We start from the raw sequence: 20,375 nt of genomic DNA, 5'->3' as shown, positions 1-20,375 counted from the left end.
CTACCTTATAGATGCTTCTTAACATACCCTTTCTTTGGATGAGAATCCTGAAGCTTATAGGAGATAAATAGCTTTCTAGGTTTCTGGATTTGATTCAAACTCAGACTGGCAGGTTTCGAGATCTATGTTCTGTCTGCTTCACCCAGGGTGGGACTGAGACCCACTTTGTAGGTTAGTGATATTGTGGTGTCTCTGTAAGTGAAGATTCTTCTCTAAAATCTATTTTGAAATATGCACATACCACACATTTCACCCATGTAAAGTGTACAGGTCAATGTTGTTTTTTTTTTTTTGTATCAACCACTGCCGCAGTCTAACATTTAAATGTTTTGTCACCCCCAAATGAAACCCTGTGTTCATTAACAGTCTCTCCCCTTATTTAAGAAACCATTGCCTAATCCAAGGTCATGAACGTACTCTTGTCTTCTAAGAGTTTTATAGTTTTAGCTCTTCTACTTGTGTCTCTTATCCATTTTGAGTTAACATTTACGTATGGTATGAAGTAGAAGTCCACTTCATCCTTTTACGTGTGGATACCCTGTGTCCAGCATTAAATAAATGTTCCTTAAATATCTGTTTAACATTCAGAAGAAGAAGTTGTACAGAGGAAGGGCAGAAGCATGAACCTGCTGCTCCTGAAGCCAAGGTGATCACGGGTAGTCACTGCATGAGCATTGCATCAACCCTGTGATCTACCAAAGGTTGAATTTCAATCTCATACTGAGTTTTGGTGACACTCAGTTTTCTTCTCTGGCTTTGATTCTTTCATTTCCTGGCTGTTTTGGTGCCTCAGCAGCTGAGCTGACCCACTCTTGAAACTGACCCCAACCAAATGATTTCTTAAGCAAAGGAAAGCATGATCTAAACACATGATGGAAGAGTGTTCCCAGCAAAGAGAGCATACATGCTAAGAAAGCAAGCACGGCAGCTGTGGAGAGAGTGGGCAGGACATAACCTGGGTAGTGTATGTAGCTGGAGAGGTTGGGAAATGGACAAAAGACATCCTTGGAGTTGTGTACTGAGCAAGGCTAAGTCGCCTCAGTCGTGTCTGACTCTGCAAGCCTATGAACTGTAGTCTGTCAAGCTCCTCTGTCCATGGGGTTCTCCAGGTAAGAATATTGGAGTGGGTTGCCATACCCTCCTCCAGGGAATCTTCCTGACCCAAGGATCGAGCCTGCATCTCTTATTTCTCCTGCATTGGCAGGCAGGTTCTTTACCACTAGCGCCACCTGGCAAGCCCTTGGAATTGTGCATGTTGGGGGAAAGGGGAAGCTGGTACAGAACAGAGGGCCCCTCCATCTCCAAGTGTCTAGCTTGCTCGAGATCAGATCCAGATTTGAGATCATTCTGCTAGAAGGATTCTTGGTACTCTGGCTGTCATGCTTTGTACCCCCTTCCCCACCATTTTCATATCTGTGATATCAGGCTAATACTTGACCTCTACTATACATCAGCTTTGAAGTCAGCAAATTTCCACCTTCTTTCTTCCACCATTGCATTCCTTTCTATACCTGGGGCCCAGGCTTGTTCCCATCTCTGAGCCTTTGCACCAGATGTTACCAACACCTAGAATACTCATCCCAGTATTGGCCTGGCTGGTACTTTCTCACCCTCGAGGGCTCAGGTAAATGTCTCTACCTCTGGAAGACTCCGATCACCTGTGTTCATCCAGGCTCTGCCCACCCCACTCCCCACCTGTCCCTCCCTGACTCTGTCCCGTCTTCCAGAGCGGGCTGGCTTCTGGCAGGGGTCAGCCACTGGGGCCGCTGGCAGGAGGCTAGGAGGTCGCCGGAGAAACCAGGCCATGTGTCCCCCACCTCTGTCCCAGCTAGTTTCCTAGGCAGGGGCTGTGGCTCCACAGCTCCAGCTTCCACCGAGGGACCTCAGCCTGCAGTTTGGGAAACATCACTTTTCCCTTTGCCCCTCCAGTCGGGGCATGGGAACAACTTCCTGCCGGGATCCAGGGTGCTTCACTGTTTCCTGTTTGGCCCTCAGCTGCTCCATAACCTGTGGATACAATCCTTACATTAAACTGTCTCTGTTGTGAAGAGCTGAAGTGGTTTGATTTTCCTGGTGAGACCCTAACTGATCGCCCTCCCAAGCGAAATTGTGTCCCCTTCAATTCAAGCGACGCAGCACCTCCCTCCTCAAGCTGCCCCAGGGGTAGGACCCCAGGAAGGCCCAGATTCTGTATCCCTGAGGTCTTTAGTGCCTCCCCTAACCAGGCATGCACTAAGCAGCCATCAAGAGAGGCCCAGGGACCACACAGGGTGGGTCCAGGCTGAAGGAGGAGGTGGGTCCAGGCTGAAGGAGGACGTGAGTCCAGGCTGAAGGAGGAGGGGCTGCTCGAGTTGGTGGAGGCGGGTGGGAGGATGGAGTGATGGAGTGAGCCCTGGCTGCCTGCACGAGGTAGAGAGACAAGGAGAGGAGGGAACCAGGTGGCAGGGGGCAGAGGAGGGGATGAGTAGGAGGACCCACCCAGGATCTACAGCATGGGCTGGTGGCCTGAAGAGACCTTCAGGTCTCTTAGCTTTCCCACCTATAGGATGGAAGAAGAGGTTGCACAGCCTCCTAGTTCTGACATGTCTCTGATGGTCACACGTTAGCAGGAGTCTGAGCTTCACCCATGTACCTGTCATTGTGGGCAGACCAGGGTTTGAGAGTTACCTTGGCTTGGCGAGGACAAGGGTTTTCAATTGTACTTTCCTGCTTCTTGGGGATCTGAGCTGGGCCCATAGGGATTTGCCTGGAGCCAGGGGTCAGGCATGTGGCCTCACAGGTCTCAGCGCAGGGCAAGGGGGCAGCTGTCCCCACCCCAGGCTGGCAACGCCCTGTGCATTGGGCAGGCCACTCATCAGGAGCTTCTTATCCACCATTAATCCAGGTACTGAGCCTGTCCTGGTGCTGAGGTTGACACCCACTGGGGCCTGCCCATCCGACATAGACTGTATATCTGGCTCTGGGTGGAACTTGCCTCATGAGCTCCATGACTTACCACATAAAGTACTTAGCATAATGCCTGACACTTACCTAGGGCTGAGTAATATTGGCTGTTCTTGGAGTTATTATCATGATCACTGCTATATGCTAGCACTTGGCTAAACTCTTTGTAGGTGTTACCCCATTTCATCGCATTTAATCCTCACGAGCACCCTGTCGGCCCATGTGGATGTTATCCTCACCTTGAGGCCCCCAGACGTGAGATCTTTACAATGTCCATGAAGTAGAGTTGGAAGTCAGTTCTACCTGAATTAGTCTGGGGCGAGGGTAGGTGGGGATCTCTATAAAAGCTTGAACATTATTATCTTTTTCTTTTTAATTTTTAAAATTAATTGATTGACTTTTGGCGGTGCTGGGTCTTTGTTGCTGCACCTGGGCTTTCTCTAGCTGCAGTGAGCAGGGACTACTCGCTAGTCTCGAGGGCGTGCAGCCTTCGCTAGTTGCGGCACACGGGTTTGGTTGCTCTGAGGCGTGTGGAATCTTCCTGGACCAGAGATGAAACCTGTGTCCCCTAAACTGGCCGGTGCATTCTTAACCACTGGACCACCAGGGAAGTCCTGGACTTTATTATCTTTTTTGGAATCACAGATGGAATTAACGAGATTTGCTACAGAGAGTCCCTCCCTCCAATCCAGGCTCTACCTGTTGCCCCTTCCTAGATGTTTAAGCCCCCAGAGCCTGAAGATGGTGGGGGTTCGGGGGCACTGACCCCTGGTGGGAGGGAATAAGGTTGGAGGCCTCAGGTGAGCAGAAGGTCAAGCAAGGCTGGCAGAAGAGAAGAATCAGGTCAGAAGCAGGCTGTCGGCTGTACTTCTTTCCTGGAACAGGCACAGGAGGCTCTGGTCAGAACACAAAGGTGAGATTAAGTGCAGCAAGTGACAGCTCACATCCTAGAGGCAAGGCAGCTCCAGGGTGACAGCTTTAGCCTGGGAGGGCCCACAGGTCAGAGACCTCAGCAGCCCATGGAGGGGTGGTGGGGCCAGGGAGGGAGAAGGTGACTGGACCTGAGTGACGAACAGCTTCACTTTTCCGTTCGGAGAAACTTCCAGCAAGGTATTTAAATCTGCCGTGGAGGGCAGAGAGGCAGCACTGGGAGAGACCAGCTCTCGCTCCGAGGCAGTGGAACCCGCCTGTGGTTAGAGTCAGGTCCTGATTCTGCTCCCAGACCTCCCCCAGGTTTGCTGAGTCCACTGGAGACCTCTGGGCCCCTCGGTGTTTCCATCTATGAAGTGGGAAGGGTGGATGCAGGGTTCCCAGGGTCCCTTGACTCTGATTGTCACTGACATTCCCTTATAACTGGAGTCTAACTTCACCATGGGCTTCCCTGATAGCTCAGTTGGTAAAGAATCCGCCTGCAATGCAGGAGACCCTGGCTCGATTCCTGGGTTGGGAAGATCTGCTGGAGAAGGGAAAGGCTACCCACTCAAATATTCTGGCCTAGAGAATCCCATGGACTGTATAGGCCATGGGGTTGCAAAGAGTCCATGTGATCCTGTTGTATGGGTGACAAAAGAGGGTTAGTTCTCAGGGCCTGGGAGGTCTGGGCTGAGTAGGCAGGGCCGGCCGGATGAGGTCTGGAGGGACAGTCTGGGGTGGTACTTGCCCTGGTCCCTGTGATCTGGGCTGAGTTCTGCTCTTCCCGTGGGATTTACCCCAAGCCCAGACACCACAGATCCCAGCTCCCTAGTTTGAGCCTGAGAAAGCTGGTCACCATAGGCAGCAGGTGAGTCTGTGTGTGGTGTGGGGGGTTCAGGTCAAGTCCCAGCTGCCAGAACAGAAGGCCCCTGGCTGCAGGCCACCCTCGCTTTGGTCTCAGGGATGCCTGGCTGGCAGCAGGTCCATTTCTGGTCTAGAGACCCCAGGTGCCAGTCCCAGCTCTGCCACTGATCATTTGGTGACCTCAATCAAGTCCCTTCCTCTCCCTGGGCCTCTCATTCCTGTGTGTAGAATGGGGACCCTGAACCTGGATCATTTCCTGGGCCCTGGCTCTGAACCCTACAATCTGAAGATCCTGAAACTCTGCACTTATCCTTCCCGGCCTCAGCCTCAGTTTTCACATCTGTGAATGGGAACATCTGTGTGGAGGAGCCCTGAGGAGGATGCCAAGCCTCTATTCCTTGTGTACAGCCTGCGTGTCTTGCTTGGTCCCTTACTAGGTCTCTGAAGCAGACTGGGCCTGACCAGTGGCCCATTTTACAGATGGGAAAATTCACGAGGGCTCCATGGAGCTGTGGTAGCTGAATGGGAGGGCTGAGAAGTTACAGCGTGAGAACTCTGGCTCTGGGGCCAGTGGGGAGCTGGGAGGAGGGAAGAGGTCCCATCTCAGTGCCAGCCCTTTTTATGATGTCGAAACTGCACCTGGCCAAGGGTTTGTTTGAAGTGTTGGGAGTCAGCATTCCCATCGGGAACTCAAAGGAGAGTAAAGAAAGCCCTGGAAGCACATGGCCAAAGGATATCATTGCCCTGGAGCCTGGAGAAACTGCCTGGGATGTGGTCCTGAAGAAGATCAAGGAGCTCTCGGATTCAGTAGAGAAGGAGGGAGAGGGGAGGGGGCAGTAAGGAAGGATGAGGGTGTCTCAGTCCCTGCTTTGGGGGGCAAGAAATAAGACTTTCTGTTTTCTGGTTTTAGGTCAGTTTCCTAGGTCTTATTTCAAAGCTCTGCTCTGCTGGGGGTGATAGAGTCGTTCTGTCCCCTTCTAGCTCCCTCCCCATGCCACCGCTTGGGGGTTTTACCCAGTGCCAAGCTGCCTGGTTGAGGGTTGAAGCTGTCTTTCCCCTTTCTTGATCTACAAAGATTGTTTCCCTCTTGTCCCCCTATTTTAAGAGTTAGAAGTTGTGGTTGTTCAGTTGCTAAGTCATGTCCAATTCATGTCCATGGACAGTAGCACACCGGGCTTCCTTGTCCTTCACTGGCTCCCAGAGTTCGCTCAGATTCGTGTCCATTGAGCTGGTGATGCTATCCAACCATCTTGTTCTCTGCCACCCCCTTCTCCTTTGGCTTTCAATCTTTCCCAGCATCAGGGTCCTTCCCAGTGAGTTGGCTCTTCGCGTCAGGTAGCCAAAGTATTAGGGCTTCAGCATCAGTCCTTCCAATGAATATTCAGGGTTGATTTCCTTTAGGATTAACTGCTTTAATCTCCTTGCAGTTCAAGGGACTCTCAAGAGTATTCTCCAGCAGCACAAAAGTATCAGTTCTTTGGCTCTCAGCCTTCTTTATGGTCCAACTCTTACATCCATACATGACTACTGGAAAAAAGAGTTAGAAGATCTGGTATCAAACTCTATCCTAGCCAGTACTTTCTCTGTGGCCTTGAGCCAGTGACTTCTTTCTGAACCTTTTTCCCCCATATCTGAAATCACAGCAGCAATAGCCCTTACTGCATAGTGTTGTTTTGAGGATCAGGTGAGATAACCCACTACCCAGCCTTCTCTTTCTCTTTCACTGTCCTGGCAGGACTGCCGAGATGCTTTCACGGTGGCTGACCTGGGCGTGCTGGTCAGCCGCCACCAGGTCTTCCACCAGGCCCTGCCGCGGGTCTCACCCTTCTACGCGGTGAAGTACAACAGCAGCCCCTGGATGCTGCGTGTCCTGGCCGCCCTGGGCACCAGCTTCGACTGTGCCATCCAGGTGAGCCTGGGCCAGCTGACTCATTCACAAGCCCAACACTTCCTGGGGAAAAAAGGCCAGTTGCCGGGGGTCCTGGAGTGGAGACTGCAGCTCCTCAACAGGGGCGGACACTCCCAGTCCTCAATTGTTTGGGAAAGAATAAATGAATGCCCTACGGGGGATCAGTCTCCCACTGGTCCCTGTGACTAAGGCAGACAGCTTAAGCGAATGAGGGGAAGCGCAAGCTTGAAGACACAGCTGCTGTTCCTGTCCTAACACAGCCTTATCACTTGGAAGATTCTAGAAGCCAAAAGGGCACAGTCATGTTCAGCACACTGCACAATAGGGGTTCAGTCAAGGGCAGTCCCTTTTGCTCATGCCCAGGGTTCCCATCCCCAAAGAATAGAGGGGCATCAGGGCAGCTCCCCACTCTGGCTCTCACCCATGCCAGGGCGAGCTGGAGCAGGTGCTGGACCTGGGCGTGGCTCCCTCATGCATCATCTACGCCAACCCCTGCAAGCCTGTCTCTCACATCCGCTTTGCTGCCCCCCATGGGGTGAAGCTCCTGGTGTTCGGCAGCGAGGAGGAGCTAATCAAGGTGGCCCAACATCATCCTGGGGCCAGGTGAGACCAGCAGGGAGTGGGTGCGAACAAGTAGAGACAGGTGGAAAAAGAGACCTTAAACCTGGGACCCTGGCTGTTGGAACTGGCTGCAGGAATCAGATGAAGGAAGACTCATGTGGTCACTGGCACAGGCCAAAGCAGCAAAGTACAAGAATTTGGGTCGGTGGCCTGATGCCTTCGCTGGTGCCCATTGATGCCAAATAAACAATGCCTGTGTCCTCATAGACACTGGGAAGAGCTTAGCACTAGGTGGTATGGCGTTAGCTGACCTTATGGAAAAGACACTCGTATCGGAGTCAGGGAGGCCAGGGATCACATTTCAGATTCATTTGTCACATGCTGTGTGATCTTAGGAAAGTTATTTAACATCTCTGATCCTGTAATGTGGAGGCCTATGGAAGGTGTATTTATAATTTTATCCTTTTCCTGCTTTTTCTTGCCTGTAGGTAGTGAGTGTGTTCACTCTTTGGGTCTCCATAGCTGGACAGTCCAGAGGAGCTAGGCAGAAGTGGGTGGGAAGCTGGAGGGAGGTAGGTTGGGGGGCCTCGGGGCTCATGTGCCTAAGAAATTCTGATACCCTTTGCACCCCTCTCCCAGGCTGGTCCTCCGGTGGACCCAGGACAGTGACAGCATCTTCCCCCTGAGCTCTAAGTTTGGGGCCAGGCTGGAGGTGTGTGAACATCTGCTCGAGTCTGCCAGGGACCTGGGGTTGGCTGTGGTTGGAACCAGGTGAGTGCACTGCCTTTCCCTGCTTGGAAAGGAGGAGCCAGGAGTCTTGGTTTCCACTGTCCGTCGTTGTTGTTATTCAGTCGCTAAGTCATGTCTGACTCTTTGTGACCCCGTGGACTGAGCACACCAGGCTTCCCTGCCCATCGCTATCTCCTGGAGTTTGCTCAAATTCATGTCCATTGAGCCAGTTGTCATCCAACCGTTTCATCAGGTCGCCTCCTTCTCCTGCCTTTGATCTTTCCCAGTATCAGTGTCTTTTCTAAGGAGTCAGCTCTTCACATCTGGTGGCCAAAGTATTGGCGTTTCAGCTCAGCATCAGTCCTTCCAATGAAAATTCAGGGTTTATTTTCTTTAGGATTGACTGGTTTGATATCCTTGTAGTCCAAGGGACTCTTAAGAGTCTTCTCAAGCACCACAATTTGAAAGCATCAATTCTTTAGCTTTCTTTATGGTCCAGCTCTCACATCCACACATGACTACTGGAAAAACCATAGCTTTGACTAGTCATACAGACCTTTGTCGGCAAAGTGATGTCTCTGCTTTTTAATACACTGTCTAGGTTTGTCATAGCTTTTCTTCCCAGGAGCAAGCGCCTTTTAATTTCAAGGCTGCAGTCACCATTTGAAGTGATTTTGGAGCCCAAGAAAATAATGTCTGTCACTGCTTCCACTTTTTCCCCTTCTATTTGCCATGAAATGATGGGACTGGATACCATGATCTTAGTTTTTTGAAAGTTGAATTTTAAGCCAGCTTTTTCACTCTCCCTTTTCACCCTCATCAAGAGGCTCTTTAGTTCCTCTTCCCTTACTGCCAATAAATGGTATCATCTACATATCTGAGGTTGCTGATATTTCTCCTGGCAATCTTGATTTCAGCTTGTGATACATCCAGTCCAACATTTCAAATGATGTATTCTGCATATAAGTTAAATAAACAGTGTGACAATATACAACCTTGTCATACTCCTTTCCCAATTTTGAACCAGTCAAATTTTCCATGTCCTGTTCTAACTGTTGCTTCTTAACCTGCATACAGGTTTCTCAGGAGGCAGGTGAGGTGGTCTGGTATTCTCATCTCTTTCAGAATTTTCCAGTTTGTTGTGATCCACACAGCCAAAGGCTTTAAAAAAGTCAATGAAGCAGATGTAGATGCTTTCCTTGAATTCCCTTGCTTTCTCTATGATCCAACGGATGTCGACAATTTGATCTCTTATTCCTATGCCTTTTCTAAACCCAGCTTGTACATCTGGAAGTTCTTGGCTCACGTACTGCTGAAGCCTACCTTGAAGGATTTTGAGCACAGCCTTGCTAGCATGTGAAATGAGTGCAATTGTGCAGTAGTTTGAACATTCTTTGGCATTGCCCTTCTTTGCGATTGAAATGAAAACAGACCTTTTGCAGTCCTGTGGCCACTGCTGAATTTTCCAAATTTACTGGCATATTGAGTGCAGAACTTTAATAACATCATCTTTTATGATTTGAAATAGCTCAGCTGGAATTCCATCAACTCCACTAGCTTTGTTCATAGTAATGCTTCTTAAGGCCCGCTTAACTTCACCTTCCAGGATGTCTGGCTCTGGATAAGTGACCACACCATCGTGGCTATCTGGGGCACTAAGACATTTTTGGTATAGCTCTTCTGTGTGTTCTTGCCACCTCTTAATCTCTTCTGCTTCTGTTAGGTCCTAACTATTTCTGTCCTTTATCATGCCCATCCTTGTACGAAATGTTCCCTTGATGTCTCCAATTTTCTTGAAGAGATTTCTAGTGTTTCCCATTCTATTGTTTTCCTCTGTTTCCTTGCATTGTTCACTTAGAAAGGCTTTCTTTTCTTTCCTTGCTACACTCTGGAACTCTGCATTCAGTTGGGTACATCTTTCCTTTTCTGCCTTGCTTTTCGCTTCTCTTTTTACCTCAACTATTTGCAAGGCCTCCTCAGACAATCACTTTGCCTTTTTGTATTTCTTTTTCTTGTTTTCTAAGAAGAGGCAGTCTTCTTACTGCCTCCTGTATGTTGTCACAAACCTCCGTCCATAGTTCTTCAGGCACTCTGTCTATCAGATCTAATCCCTTGAATCTATTTGTCACTTCTACGTATAATCATCAAGGATTTGATTTAGGTCATACCTGAATGGCCTAGTGGTTTTCCCTACTTTCTTCAGTTTAAGCCTGAATTTTTCTATAAGCTCATGATCTGAGCCACAGCCAGGTCCAGGTCTTGCTTTTGCTGAACATATAGAGCTTCTCCATTTTCAGCTGCAGAAAATGTAATCAATCTGATTTCAGTATTGACTATCTGGTGATATCCATGTGTAGCATCATCTCATGTTGTTGGAAGAGAGTGTTTGCTATGACCAGTGTGTTCTCTTGACAAAATTTCCACTGTCTACCTCCAGCCTTTGGCTTCCTGGGTATGCTCTGGTCAGCTGAAGCCCCTCTGGGCCTCAAGATGCTTCTCTGTTCTCAGCGAAGAAGCTGGATGTTATCTGGGATTAGGGTGGGGCAAAGGAGGCAAAGGCCTTGGGTGCAAAATTTAAGGGGATGTTAAAAAAGTTAGTACTCTAGCTAAATAATATTTTAGCGACTGAACTGAACTGAATACAATATTTGAAAAAATGAAAAATAATGCAAAACAATCATGATGAGAAAAATATTAAAACTTTAACTAAAGACAGGATTGGCATTTCTCATTTTTCCTTTTGCTTCAGGGTTCAACTACTGTTACCACTTTTGTATATATAAAGTGCCTTTATTATTTTTAAGTGTTTATGTAATTTGGCTTTGTTGGGCCTTAGTTGTGTCACGTGGGATCTTTGGTTTCAGAGCGCAGACTCTCTAGCTGTGGCGTGTGGACTCAGTGGTTGCAGCACACGGGCTTAGTTGCTCCATGGCATGTGGAATCTTAGTTCCCCATCAGGGATCGAACCTGTATCCCTTGTATTGCAAGGTGGATTCTTAACCACCGGACCACCAGGGAAGTCCCTACTGTTACTAATCTTGTCTTTATTTACATTTTAGTATTTTCGTCATTGTAGATGTTTCTAAATCAGTTTTGCTCTTTACAACGATTACATTAAATGTTCTTTATCTTGATAATTTAGTACTGTGGCACCCCCTTGAACTTTTGCACTGGCCTCACCCAACCTGGCCCTCCTCACAGGCATGGGGATTCGGGTTCTGAGCACACGCCTTCCAAGGGGGAGAAAAAGGGAAGCCCCTGCAATGAGGCACTTGGAAGGGGCTGTTAAGAGAGGTGACCACCACACAGTCTTGAGTGCTCCAACTCAAGCATGACCATGCTTCGGTATTTCTGGCCATGTCTGTCCTCCTACTGACCTTTGCTTTTTCACGGGTGCTTCTCTACATGTCACTTGATGTGTGTTCAGCTTCCATGTGGGCTCAAGATGCCAGACACCCCATAACTTCATGAAGGTCATCGTCGACTGCTGGCACGTGTTTGAGATGGGCAGCAGGATTGGGCATGACATGAGCCTCCTGGACATCGGAGGGGGCTTCCCCGGAGAGGAAGGCTCCAACCCTGAGTTTGAGGAGGTGATGGGGAGGATGAGAGGGAGCCGGGTGCTCCAGCTTGGGTTCAGGGGACCAAGTGTGTTTGTTTGTGTACGAGGAGGTCATATGAGATTGTGTACGAGGAGGTCATATGAACTGTGAGTCACATGAGATTTGTCTTTGTTGAGAGTCTTTGTCTGACTACAGTTGCATGGCCTGTGTGCATATATGAGCATGTGTGTATCTGGCTCCGTGTCTTTCTTTAGAGGTGTTAGTTGCTATCCCCCCTTAAGCTACAGTCAGGTAGAAGTTTGTTATTCTTGTGACCTGGGGAACATTTTGTCTTTGCTGACTGTGTATTAATTTAAGTGGTCCCAAATTCAGACATCTCAGGGTGCTATGTGCCCTTGGACAAGTTACTTCCCCACCGTGGGCCACAGCATCTACCTGTTTCCTCCCTAGTAAAATGGAGATAACGACTCCCCACATAGCTGTCAAGGGAATGAAGGGAGAGTGTGCAGGTAAAGCCCCCTCAGATGGACTGGCCATGTTAAAGTCTGGGTCTGTCCCTGCAGGTGGCAGGAGTGATCAATGCTGCCCTGGCCCAGGACTTCCCCAAGGGGAGTGGCATCGAGGTCATCGCAGAGCCTGGACGCTTCTATGCAACATCTGTCTGCACGACCGCTGTCAACATCATTGCCAAGAAGGCTGTGCTGGAGCCCGGTGGGTGGGCAGGCCACTGTCCAGGAGCAGAGGATGGATAGGGGGTCTGGGCTCCACCCCCAAATGCCTAATTAGCAGGAAACAAGCTTTGAATTGGGTATGAGGATGAACCTGTTAGTATCACTATTTTATTATTCTCAGACTGGGAGGTGAGAAGCAAGATGAAGAGTCTTCATTTTTCCTAAGTAGCCAATGGATTTATATGGCGTTTATAGCCCATGTGGTTCATGGACAAAATCGTGCTGCTGTGCACTTTAAATTCATTCAGCAAGCATTATCTAACAGGGGCTGATTCCGATGCCAAAAATACAGTGAGTAAATGCAAATTCTTACAATACATATAAGAAGGCACCCTTGTCATCATGGCCTGAAGGTTAAGGGTGACATCTGTAGGGTAATGGTAAACCTTCGACAGTCGAGGTCAACCACCGCAGGAGCTCTTTTACATTGTTATTTTTGCAGCATTTGGTTTTCACACAAAGTGAGCTAACCAGAAACTCCATTGCATGATAAGATGGAGAACATGAATAGATTTTCCCCACTGGCTTAGTGCTCTTATTCTTTGCTGCTTTATGATAACCGACATATAAATATTTATAAGCTGCTTTAATCTCCTCCCTTATCCTTTTGACAAATGATTGGCCCACAGGTTTGTAATCCCAAAGCACTTGTGTCAGCTGATGGCATTTATTCACAAAACGTCTGATTAAAGGATATTGTGATAGGAAGCCTATGATTTCAAGTCATCATTTAACAAAACTCTAAGTATTAAGGGCTTCTTTTTAAAATTTGTATCTTTATTATGGCAAGGGGTAATTTTTGTATGTGTATTTTTTTTTTGGCCACCCCACGGGGCATGTGGTATTTCAGTTCTCTGACCAGGGGTTGAACCCATGCCCCCTTCAGTGGAAGCAGCACAGTATTAATCTTTGGACCACCAGGGAAGTCCCTAGGGACTCATTTTTATTTCCATAAAAACAAGAGTTGCCAATTATTAAATATCTATCATGTGTGAAATATGTATTTTCTCTCATTTCTGCTCAACAACCCTATGAAGTAATTTGGGGTCATTCCCATTTTACAGGCAGAGATAGTGAGGCTCAGAAAGAGGAAGGGACTTGTCTGAGGCATCGCAGCTCATCAGTGATACACTGGACCTGGTCTGCCTGTCTCAAATACCACGTGCCAGGCAGACCTGAGCTCTTGACCTTAGGGGTGTCTTGACTACCTCTCACAACTAAGTAGTTTAGGGACAACTGGGGCTATGGCTTCAGTGATGGCAACTAAGAAAGAGGGGGGAGGATGGTAGGAAGTATATCGGGGTCAGCGGGGAGGGCAGAAAATCAGTATTCAGAAGGATCTGGGCATCTAAATGCCCAAATATTATGAAATGCTTCAAATGCTAACAGAAATCAGCACAAAATCTTGAGTTTCGATTCCAGAAAGCAATATTCTAAGAACAGATGAAGAGTGGTTGTGAAGACACTGCCTTGGTAGTAGGTCCTGTCCAAAGGATCTGGGGGGTCATAGATGACCACTAGTTCAATATGCATCAGAAGTATGACGGTGCTGGAGAGAAAGTATCACACGCTTACACTGGCAACATCAATAGAGGCAGAGCGTTTACATGCTGTACCCCATGCTTCTCAGAGTAGGGCAATGTTTTTAAATGTACTTTGTTGTTGTTTAGTTGCTAAGGTGTGTCTGATTTTGCGATCCCATGGATCGCAGCACACCAGGCTTTCCTGTCCTTCACTATCTCCCAGAGCTTGCTCAAACTTATGTTCATTGAGTCAATGATGCTATTCAACTATCTGATTCTCTGTCGCTGCCTTTTCTCCTCCTGCCCTCAGTTTTTCCCAGCATCAGGGTCTTTTCCAAGGAGTTGGCTCTTCCCATCAGGTGGCCAAAGTATTGCAGCTTCAGCTTCAGTCCTTCCAATGAATATTCAGGGTTGATCGCCTTTAGGATTGACTGGTTTGATCTCCTTGCCGTCCAAGAGACTCTCAAGAGTCTTCTCCATACATGATATTTTACATGTTTCAATGCCATTCTCCCAAATCTTCCCACCCTCTCCCTCTCCCACAGAGTCCATAAGACTGTTCTATACATCAGTGTCTCTTTGAAATGAGTTGCCAGTCCAGGTTCAATGCACGATACTGGATGCTTGGGGCTGGTGCACTGGGACGACCCAGAGGGATGGAATAGGGAGGGAGGAGGGAGGAGGGTTCAGGATGGGGAACACATGTATACCTGTGGCGGATTCATTTTGATATTTGGCAAAACTAATACAGTTATGTAAAGTTTAAAAATAAAATAAAATCAAAAAAAAAAAAAAAAAAAAGAGTCTTCTCCAGCACCACAGTTGGAAAGCATCAATTCGTTGGTGGTCAGCCTTCTTTATGGTCCCACTCTCACATCTGCACATGACTACTGGAAAAACCACAGCTTTGACTCTATGGACCTTGGTTGGCAAAGTGATGTCTCTTCTTTTTAGTACGCTGTCTAGGTTTGTCATAGCTTTTCTTCCAGGGAGCAAGCATCTTATAATTTCATGGCTGCAGTCACCATCCGCAGTGATTTTGGAGCCCTGAGAAAATAAAATCTGTCACTGTTTCCACTTTTCCCCCATCTATTTGCCATGAAGAGATGGGACCATCTTTATTTTTTGAATGTTGAGCTTTATTTTTTAAATTGAAGGATAACTGCTTTATAGAATTGTATTTGTTTCTGCCAAACATCAACACGAATCAGTCATGTTGTGTTAGTCGCTCAGTTGTGCCCGACTGACTCTTTACAACCCCCTGGACTGTAGCCCACCAGGCTCCTCTGTCCATGGGATTTTTCAAGCAAGGATACTGGAGTGGATCGCCATTTCCTTCTCCAGGGGATCTTCCCAGCCCAGGGATTGAACCCTGGTCTCTTGCACTACAGGCAGATTCTTTACTGATTGAGCTACCAAGGAAGCCAGTAGTGAAGTATATGTCCCCTCCCTCTTGAACCTGCCTATCACCTCCCTCCCTAGAATGTTGAGTTCCAAGACAGCTTTTTCACTTTCCTCTCTCACCCTCATCAAGAGGCTCTTTAGTTCCTCTTCATTTTCTGCCATTAGAGTGGTATCATCTATATATCTGAGGTTGTTGATATTTCTCCTAGTAATGTTGATTCCAGCTTGACCTTCATTTAGCCCAGCATCTCACATGATGTACTCTGCATATAAGTTAAATAAGCAGGGTGATAATACCTGGAATGTGTTTTAATCAGTTCGTGTAAGACCTGGAAATAACTGCCATAAAGCTTCCTCTGGAGAACTCAGAGGTGAGGCAGGCCACTCAGGGCCACAAGGGGAAGGACAGGATGGGTCAGGAAGCAGAAGGACACGAGGGAAGACTGGTCAGAGCCTCTGTTGTGGTTTTCGAGGAACAGAATGGGTGAAGCAGGGTGAGTTGGACTGGCAGGTTTGGGATTGGCTAGTTTGAGTAATTTCACTGGGTTGTGGGGGGTAAGGACTGCCCTAGGAGGATTAGGCCAGAGGTAGTGCTTCAGGTTCCGTGAGTTCCATCCAGGAGGTGGTTTGCAGTATGGACACTGGATCGGTTGGCTTGCACGGGCAAGGCATACTTGCAAGGCAGTCATTTGCTGTCTCTAGAAATTAACCAGCCTGGGGAGGAGCAGTCTCGCTAGGGTCAGCAAGGCCCCAGATGCTGGAGCATCAAGAATATAGGGGAAAAAAAAGAATATAGAAAATAAGAAAATGTAGTTTAGACAGGCACCCCTTTGAGGAAGGAAATTGATAAATTAGCACATCACTAAGGACCAACCATGATGGAATCAAGTCATGAAAAGACCGTTTGCTCCCAGTTTGACTCATACAGCAGGTGCTCAGGGCACCTGGTCTAAGGGGAGGGCAGAGAACATGAGACCTGCGAGCTGGGGGCGAATCCCAGCCCCGCCACAGTCTCCTACATGACTGCTGACAAGACTGTTTTCTCAACCGTAAAGTAGGGCTCACTGAACCCACTCAGAGTGTAGTTAGGAGGATTAAATAGTTGAATACATGTAGGGAACTTACAACAATGCCTGAGTTATATGGTGTGTTAGTTAGATTATTCTTTTGTTTATTTACTGGCTGTGCTGGGTCTTCGTTGCTGCATGCAGGCTTTCTCTAGTTTTGGCGTGTGGGGGCTGTTCTTTAGTTGTGGTGCACCAGCTTCTCACTGCGGGGACCTCTCTAGCTCCGGAGCACGGGCTGTAGGCAAGGGCTTCTGTTGCTGCGGCTCACAGGCCCTAGCCCGGGCTCAGTAGTCATGGCGCACAGGCCTAGTTGCTCCACGGCACGTGGGTTCTTCCCAGACCAGGGATCGAACCTGTATTCCCTGAATCGGCAGGTGGATTCTTAACCATTGGACCACTAAGGAAGTCTAGTTAGATTATTCTTATTTGGAAGAGGAAGATGAAGAGGAGAAGGGAGGAACACTGAAAGGTGGGGGGCAGAGGCGGAGGGGCAATGGGAGTGCAGAGGGCAGGCCCCAACTGTACATGGGCTCAGAGAAGACTCCTGGAGCAGGGAACAGGGGTTATCCAGTGCTGGGCAGAGGGTGAGGGCTCCCCCACAGGTGCTGAGCTCAGTACTGCCCTCTGTCCGCCCTCAGGAGGCCGCCGGAAGCTGCTGTACTATCTCAATGATGGCCACTATGGCACATTCCGCATCTTTCCCAGGGAGTCTGAACCCAGGATGCCCATTGTGGTGAAGGTAAGGAGAAGGTTTCATGGCTCTGGCACCTCCTAGACCTTAAGACTACCTGGTCCAGCCCACCTTGGGCAGGATTCCCTGCTACCAGTGGGAGAGGCGAAGGATCTCAGATTATTGGGGCCTTAGTGGATTGTCACACCTTCTGCATGTGCTAGGATGTGCAAGTGTGTCTGTGCGTATTGGCATGTGCACGTCTGTGTGGGCCTGGCGATTCACACCTATGCGGGAAGACAGGTGTCTAGGTCCATGGGTCTGTGGGGGGGGTATATGCTTCTCTTTGGCTGTCTGTCTTTCTGTCTGTCTGTTGTTCTGGAGTCCTTGAATCTTGGAGATGCAGGAGACTTAGGAAGTAGAGATTCTCAAACTTTGCTTCACATTAGAATCACCTGGGAAGTTTTAATACTTCTCTGCCCGGACCAGGCCCCAGACCACTGATATTGGAATTTCTCATGGGTTGGGACCCTGGCATGATCCTTCGTGAAAACTCCTCAAGCACTTTCAATGAAGCTAGGTTTGAGGCCCAGTATTTTGAGTGATTACTAAATAAAATCTTCCCACTTTATAGATGGGAAAGCTGAGGTCCCATCTGTGTCTGCACTTGTGAATTGGCAAGGCTGAAGTCAGTCTCTAGAACATAAGCTCCATGAGGCCGGGTTAAGAGCAATGCCTGGCACACAGGGACCATTCAGGAATTGGTCAGTGTGGGTGGATGACAGAGTCCTTTCTGCTGGTGCCCTGGGGCATGCCCTGCTTGATGAGGAGTGGGTAGGGGTGTGTGTGGGGGGTCTTCTCTGATTTCCTATCCCCATGTCCCTGCAGGAGCTCAGCCCCAAGCTGCCCCTCTTCCCCTGCACCCTCTTTGGCCCCACGTGTGATGCCTTTGACAAGCTCTTCTTGAAGGAGGTGCAGCTGCCAGAGCTGGATGTGGGTGACTGGCTGGTCTTCCCGTTCATGGGCGCCTACACGTCAGTCATGAGCTCCACCTTCAATGGCTTCTCTCCCACCTCCATCTGCTATGCCATGGGACCTGAGCTCATGTGTCTGGGGGAGGAGGAAAGGGGGTGGGCAATGAGCAGGTCTCACCAAGATCTGAACTTGTTAAGGGGAGTTGGTGGCTGAGCCCTGGGGTCCCAGGCCCTGGAAATACCCTAGTCCCCCCACTGGCCCCAGCAAAGCCCAAGATGTCTGGCTGACCTTTGACACTGGCCTCTGCCTATGGGGTTGACCCTGTTACAACCTCTCCTCAGGTAAGTCCAAGGTAGCCCACCTGGGCAGCTCTGAGAGCCCGGACATGTGCCATTGTGGGCAGAATCAGGCAGCCCTGTGGCTCCAGCTGACCCTCAGCTCCATGGCCAAGGTCCCCCCCCCCATCAGGCCCCACTCTTCTCTGACCATTTGCAGCTGCCTCCCAGTTCCTTCCTCAGATATCCCTTCCCTATCAACTCCAGGCTCCCTCACAGCTCCTGACCCAGGATCTCCTCTGGGTCCAACCTGGGGTTTGCCTCCTGAGGTAGTGGAGGGGGCTCTGGAACACCCCTTTACTGGCGCATTCCTTCCACAGGAGCCTGCTGGAGACCACACCGTAGGCCAGACGTGGTCAGAATGGAGGGGCTTCGTCACCTTGATGCGCTCGTGAGGGATGCTTGGGGGCAGGGATTGGTGGGGAGGAGTAGCGTGGAGGAAACAGAGGTTAGGGCAGGGGCCCCCAACCCCGGCCATGGACCAGTACCAGTCCGTGGCCTGTTAGGACCCTGGCCGCAGAAGAGGAGGTGAGAGGGGGGCGAGTGAGAGAAACTTTAACTATATTTACAGCCAATTCCCATCGCTCACGTTACTGCCTCAGCCCCGCCTCCTGTCAGATCAGCGGTGGGATTAGATTCTCATAGCTGGAACCGTGTGCTGACCATGAACCGCGCATGCACTCTCCTTTTACGATTCTAACGCCTGCTGTTCCGAGATGCAGCTGACTGAGGTGGTGATGCGATCAACGTAATGTGCTTGAATCATCTGAAACCATTCTCCCCACTCCCGGTCCGAGGAAGAATTGTCTTCCAGGAAACCAGTCCTTAGTGCCAAAAATGTTGGGGGACTGCCGGGTTAGGGTGCCTCTGAAATGAGGCAACATCTAAGGTTCAAAACTGTCCTCTGTGGAGAAGGAAATGGCAACCCACTCCAGTACTGTTGCCTGTAAAATCACATGGACAGAGAAGCCTGGTGGGCTTCCGTTCATGGGGTCTCAAAAGAGCCCGATACGACTTAGCGACTAAACAACAGCAATCACGAGCTAGGTTTAACACCGTTTTCTCTGCTACTCTGCCAATGACTGAACAAATGAAGATAAAACATGACTGCCCAGAACTCTAAAGCGTTCTGCTCCTGGTTTTCTAAAATCTATAAACAAACACTCTTTCTGAGTAATTAAAAAAACAAAGCAAACAAAACTGTCCTTTGTCTCCAGTGGGCCTGAAGCCTCAATTAGCTCTTCCTGGCAGCCTACCCTGCCCCCTCTTGACCCTGGAGTGAGGCAGTATAAGGAACCTGCACCATTACAAGAGAGCCCCCTGGAGGTCATGCCCTGGAATATGCAGCAACGTGCATTGACCAGAACCTTGAGATGATTTTGTCCTTCCTTTCAATCTGTTAGCGATCCCTGCCCGTTGTTCCAGAAACATATGTGTGAACCACAGGCGCCTGATGGAGAGAGCGCTGGTATTGTAGTCAGACACGCCTGGAGGGGATCCAGGCTCCGCCACATCCTGGCAGTGTGGTCAGAGCTTCAGTTTTCTCATCTGTGAAGTGAGGGTGCTCTTAGTATTCCCCTTGCAGGATTGTTGAGAGGATTAAGTGAGATAATGCAAATTCTCGTTCAAGGCCAGTTCACGCCCACCTGCTTCTGGCTGGGCCTGATCCTGAGTCTGATCACCCTTGCCCCCACGGTCTGGGTATCCTCAGCGAATATGTACAGCATCTAGCCACATAGCTAATGGACCGTGTGGGTGCCTCAGACCTGGCTTTGGCCTTAAGAAACACCCAGGTTTGGAGCTTGAATGGACCAGGTGTGAATACAGCCAACTCAGAAACAGAGCAAATGCTACTGCATGTTCCCTGGGCAGGCTAACACTTGGAAAACAACATTTGAGGAGTTTTGAGCTCAAAAAAATAATGCATCCTGCAGGGAAGGAAGATGATAGAGAGAGTCACTTCAGAATTACTGGTCACATTCCTGCAGGAAGGGAAGGGAGAGAAGACCCCAGAAGCCAAAGTCACTCATGTCCTGTGTCCTTTTAAAGCTTCGCCTGATAAAACAAGACAGTCTCTGATCTCCAGCTTCTGCAGAGGGTCCTCCCCACCCGCCAGAATCAGCCTTATCAATCTTGCTGCAGCCTCCCCAGCTCAACCAAGACCAGAGGAATCCCCTAGAACCCTTGGG

General features: G+C 49.1%; 1 protein-coding gene across 1 annotated transcript; it reads left to right on the top strand.

Moving 5' to 3' along the window:
- Nucleotides 1-5,343: 5,343 nt before the first annotated feature.
- On the top strand, nucleotides 5,344-18,581 carry LOC129647353 (antizyme inhibitor 2-like). The gene is made up of 10 exons (XM_055574487.1): nucleotides 5,344-5,526; nucleotides 6,455-6,628; nucleotides 7,059-7,231; nucleotides 7,829-7,960; nucleotides 11,346-11,511; nucleotides 12,045-12,192; nucleotides 16,845-16,945; nucleotides 17,765-17,984; nucleotides 18,193-18,302; nucleotides 18,507-18,581. Exons 1-10 carry the CDS (start codon nucleotides 5,344-5,346, stop codon nucleotides 18,579-18,581), a joined length of 1,482 nt encoding a protein of 493 aa, XP_055430462.1.
- Nucleotides 18,582-20,375: the final 1,794 nt, after the last annotated feature.

Source organism: Bubalus kerabau, chromosome 3, assembly GCF_029407905.1.
Source record: "Bubalus kerabau isolate K-KA32 ecotype Philippines breed swamp buffalo chromosome 3, PCC_UOA_SB_1v2, whole genome shotgun sequence".
Taxonomy (NCBI): domain Eukaryota; kingdom Metazoa; phylum Chordata; class Mammalia; order Artiodactyla; family Bovidae; genus Bubalus; species Bubalus kerabau.
Note: the sequence above shows the minus strand (reverse complement) of the source record. Positions and strands in the feature narration are given on the sequence as shown.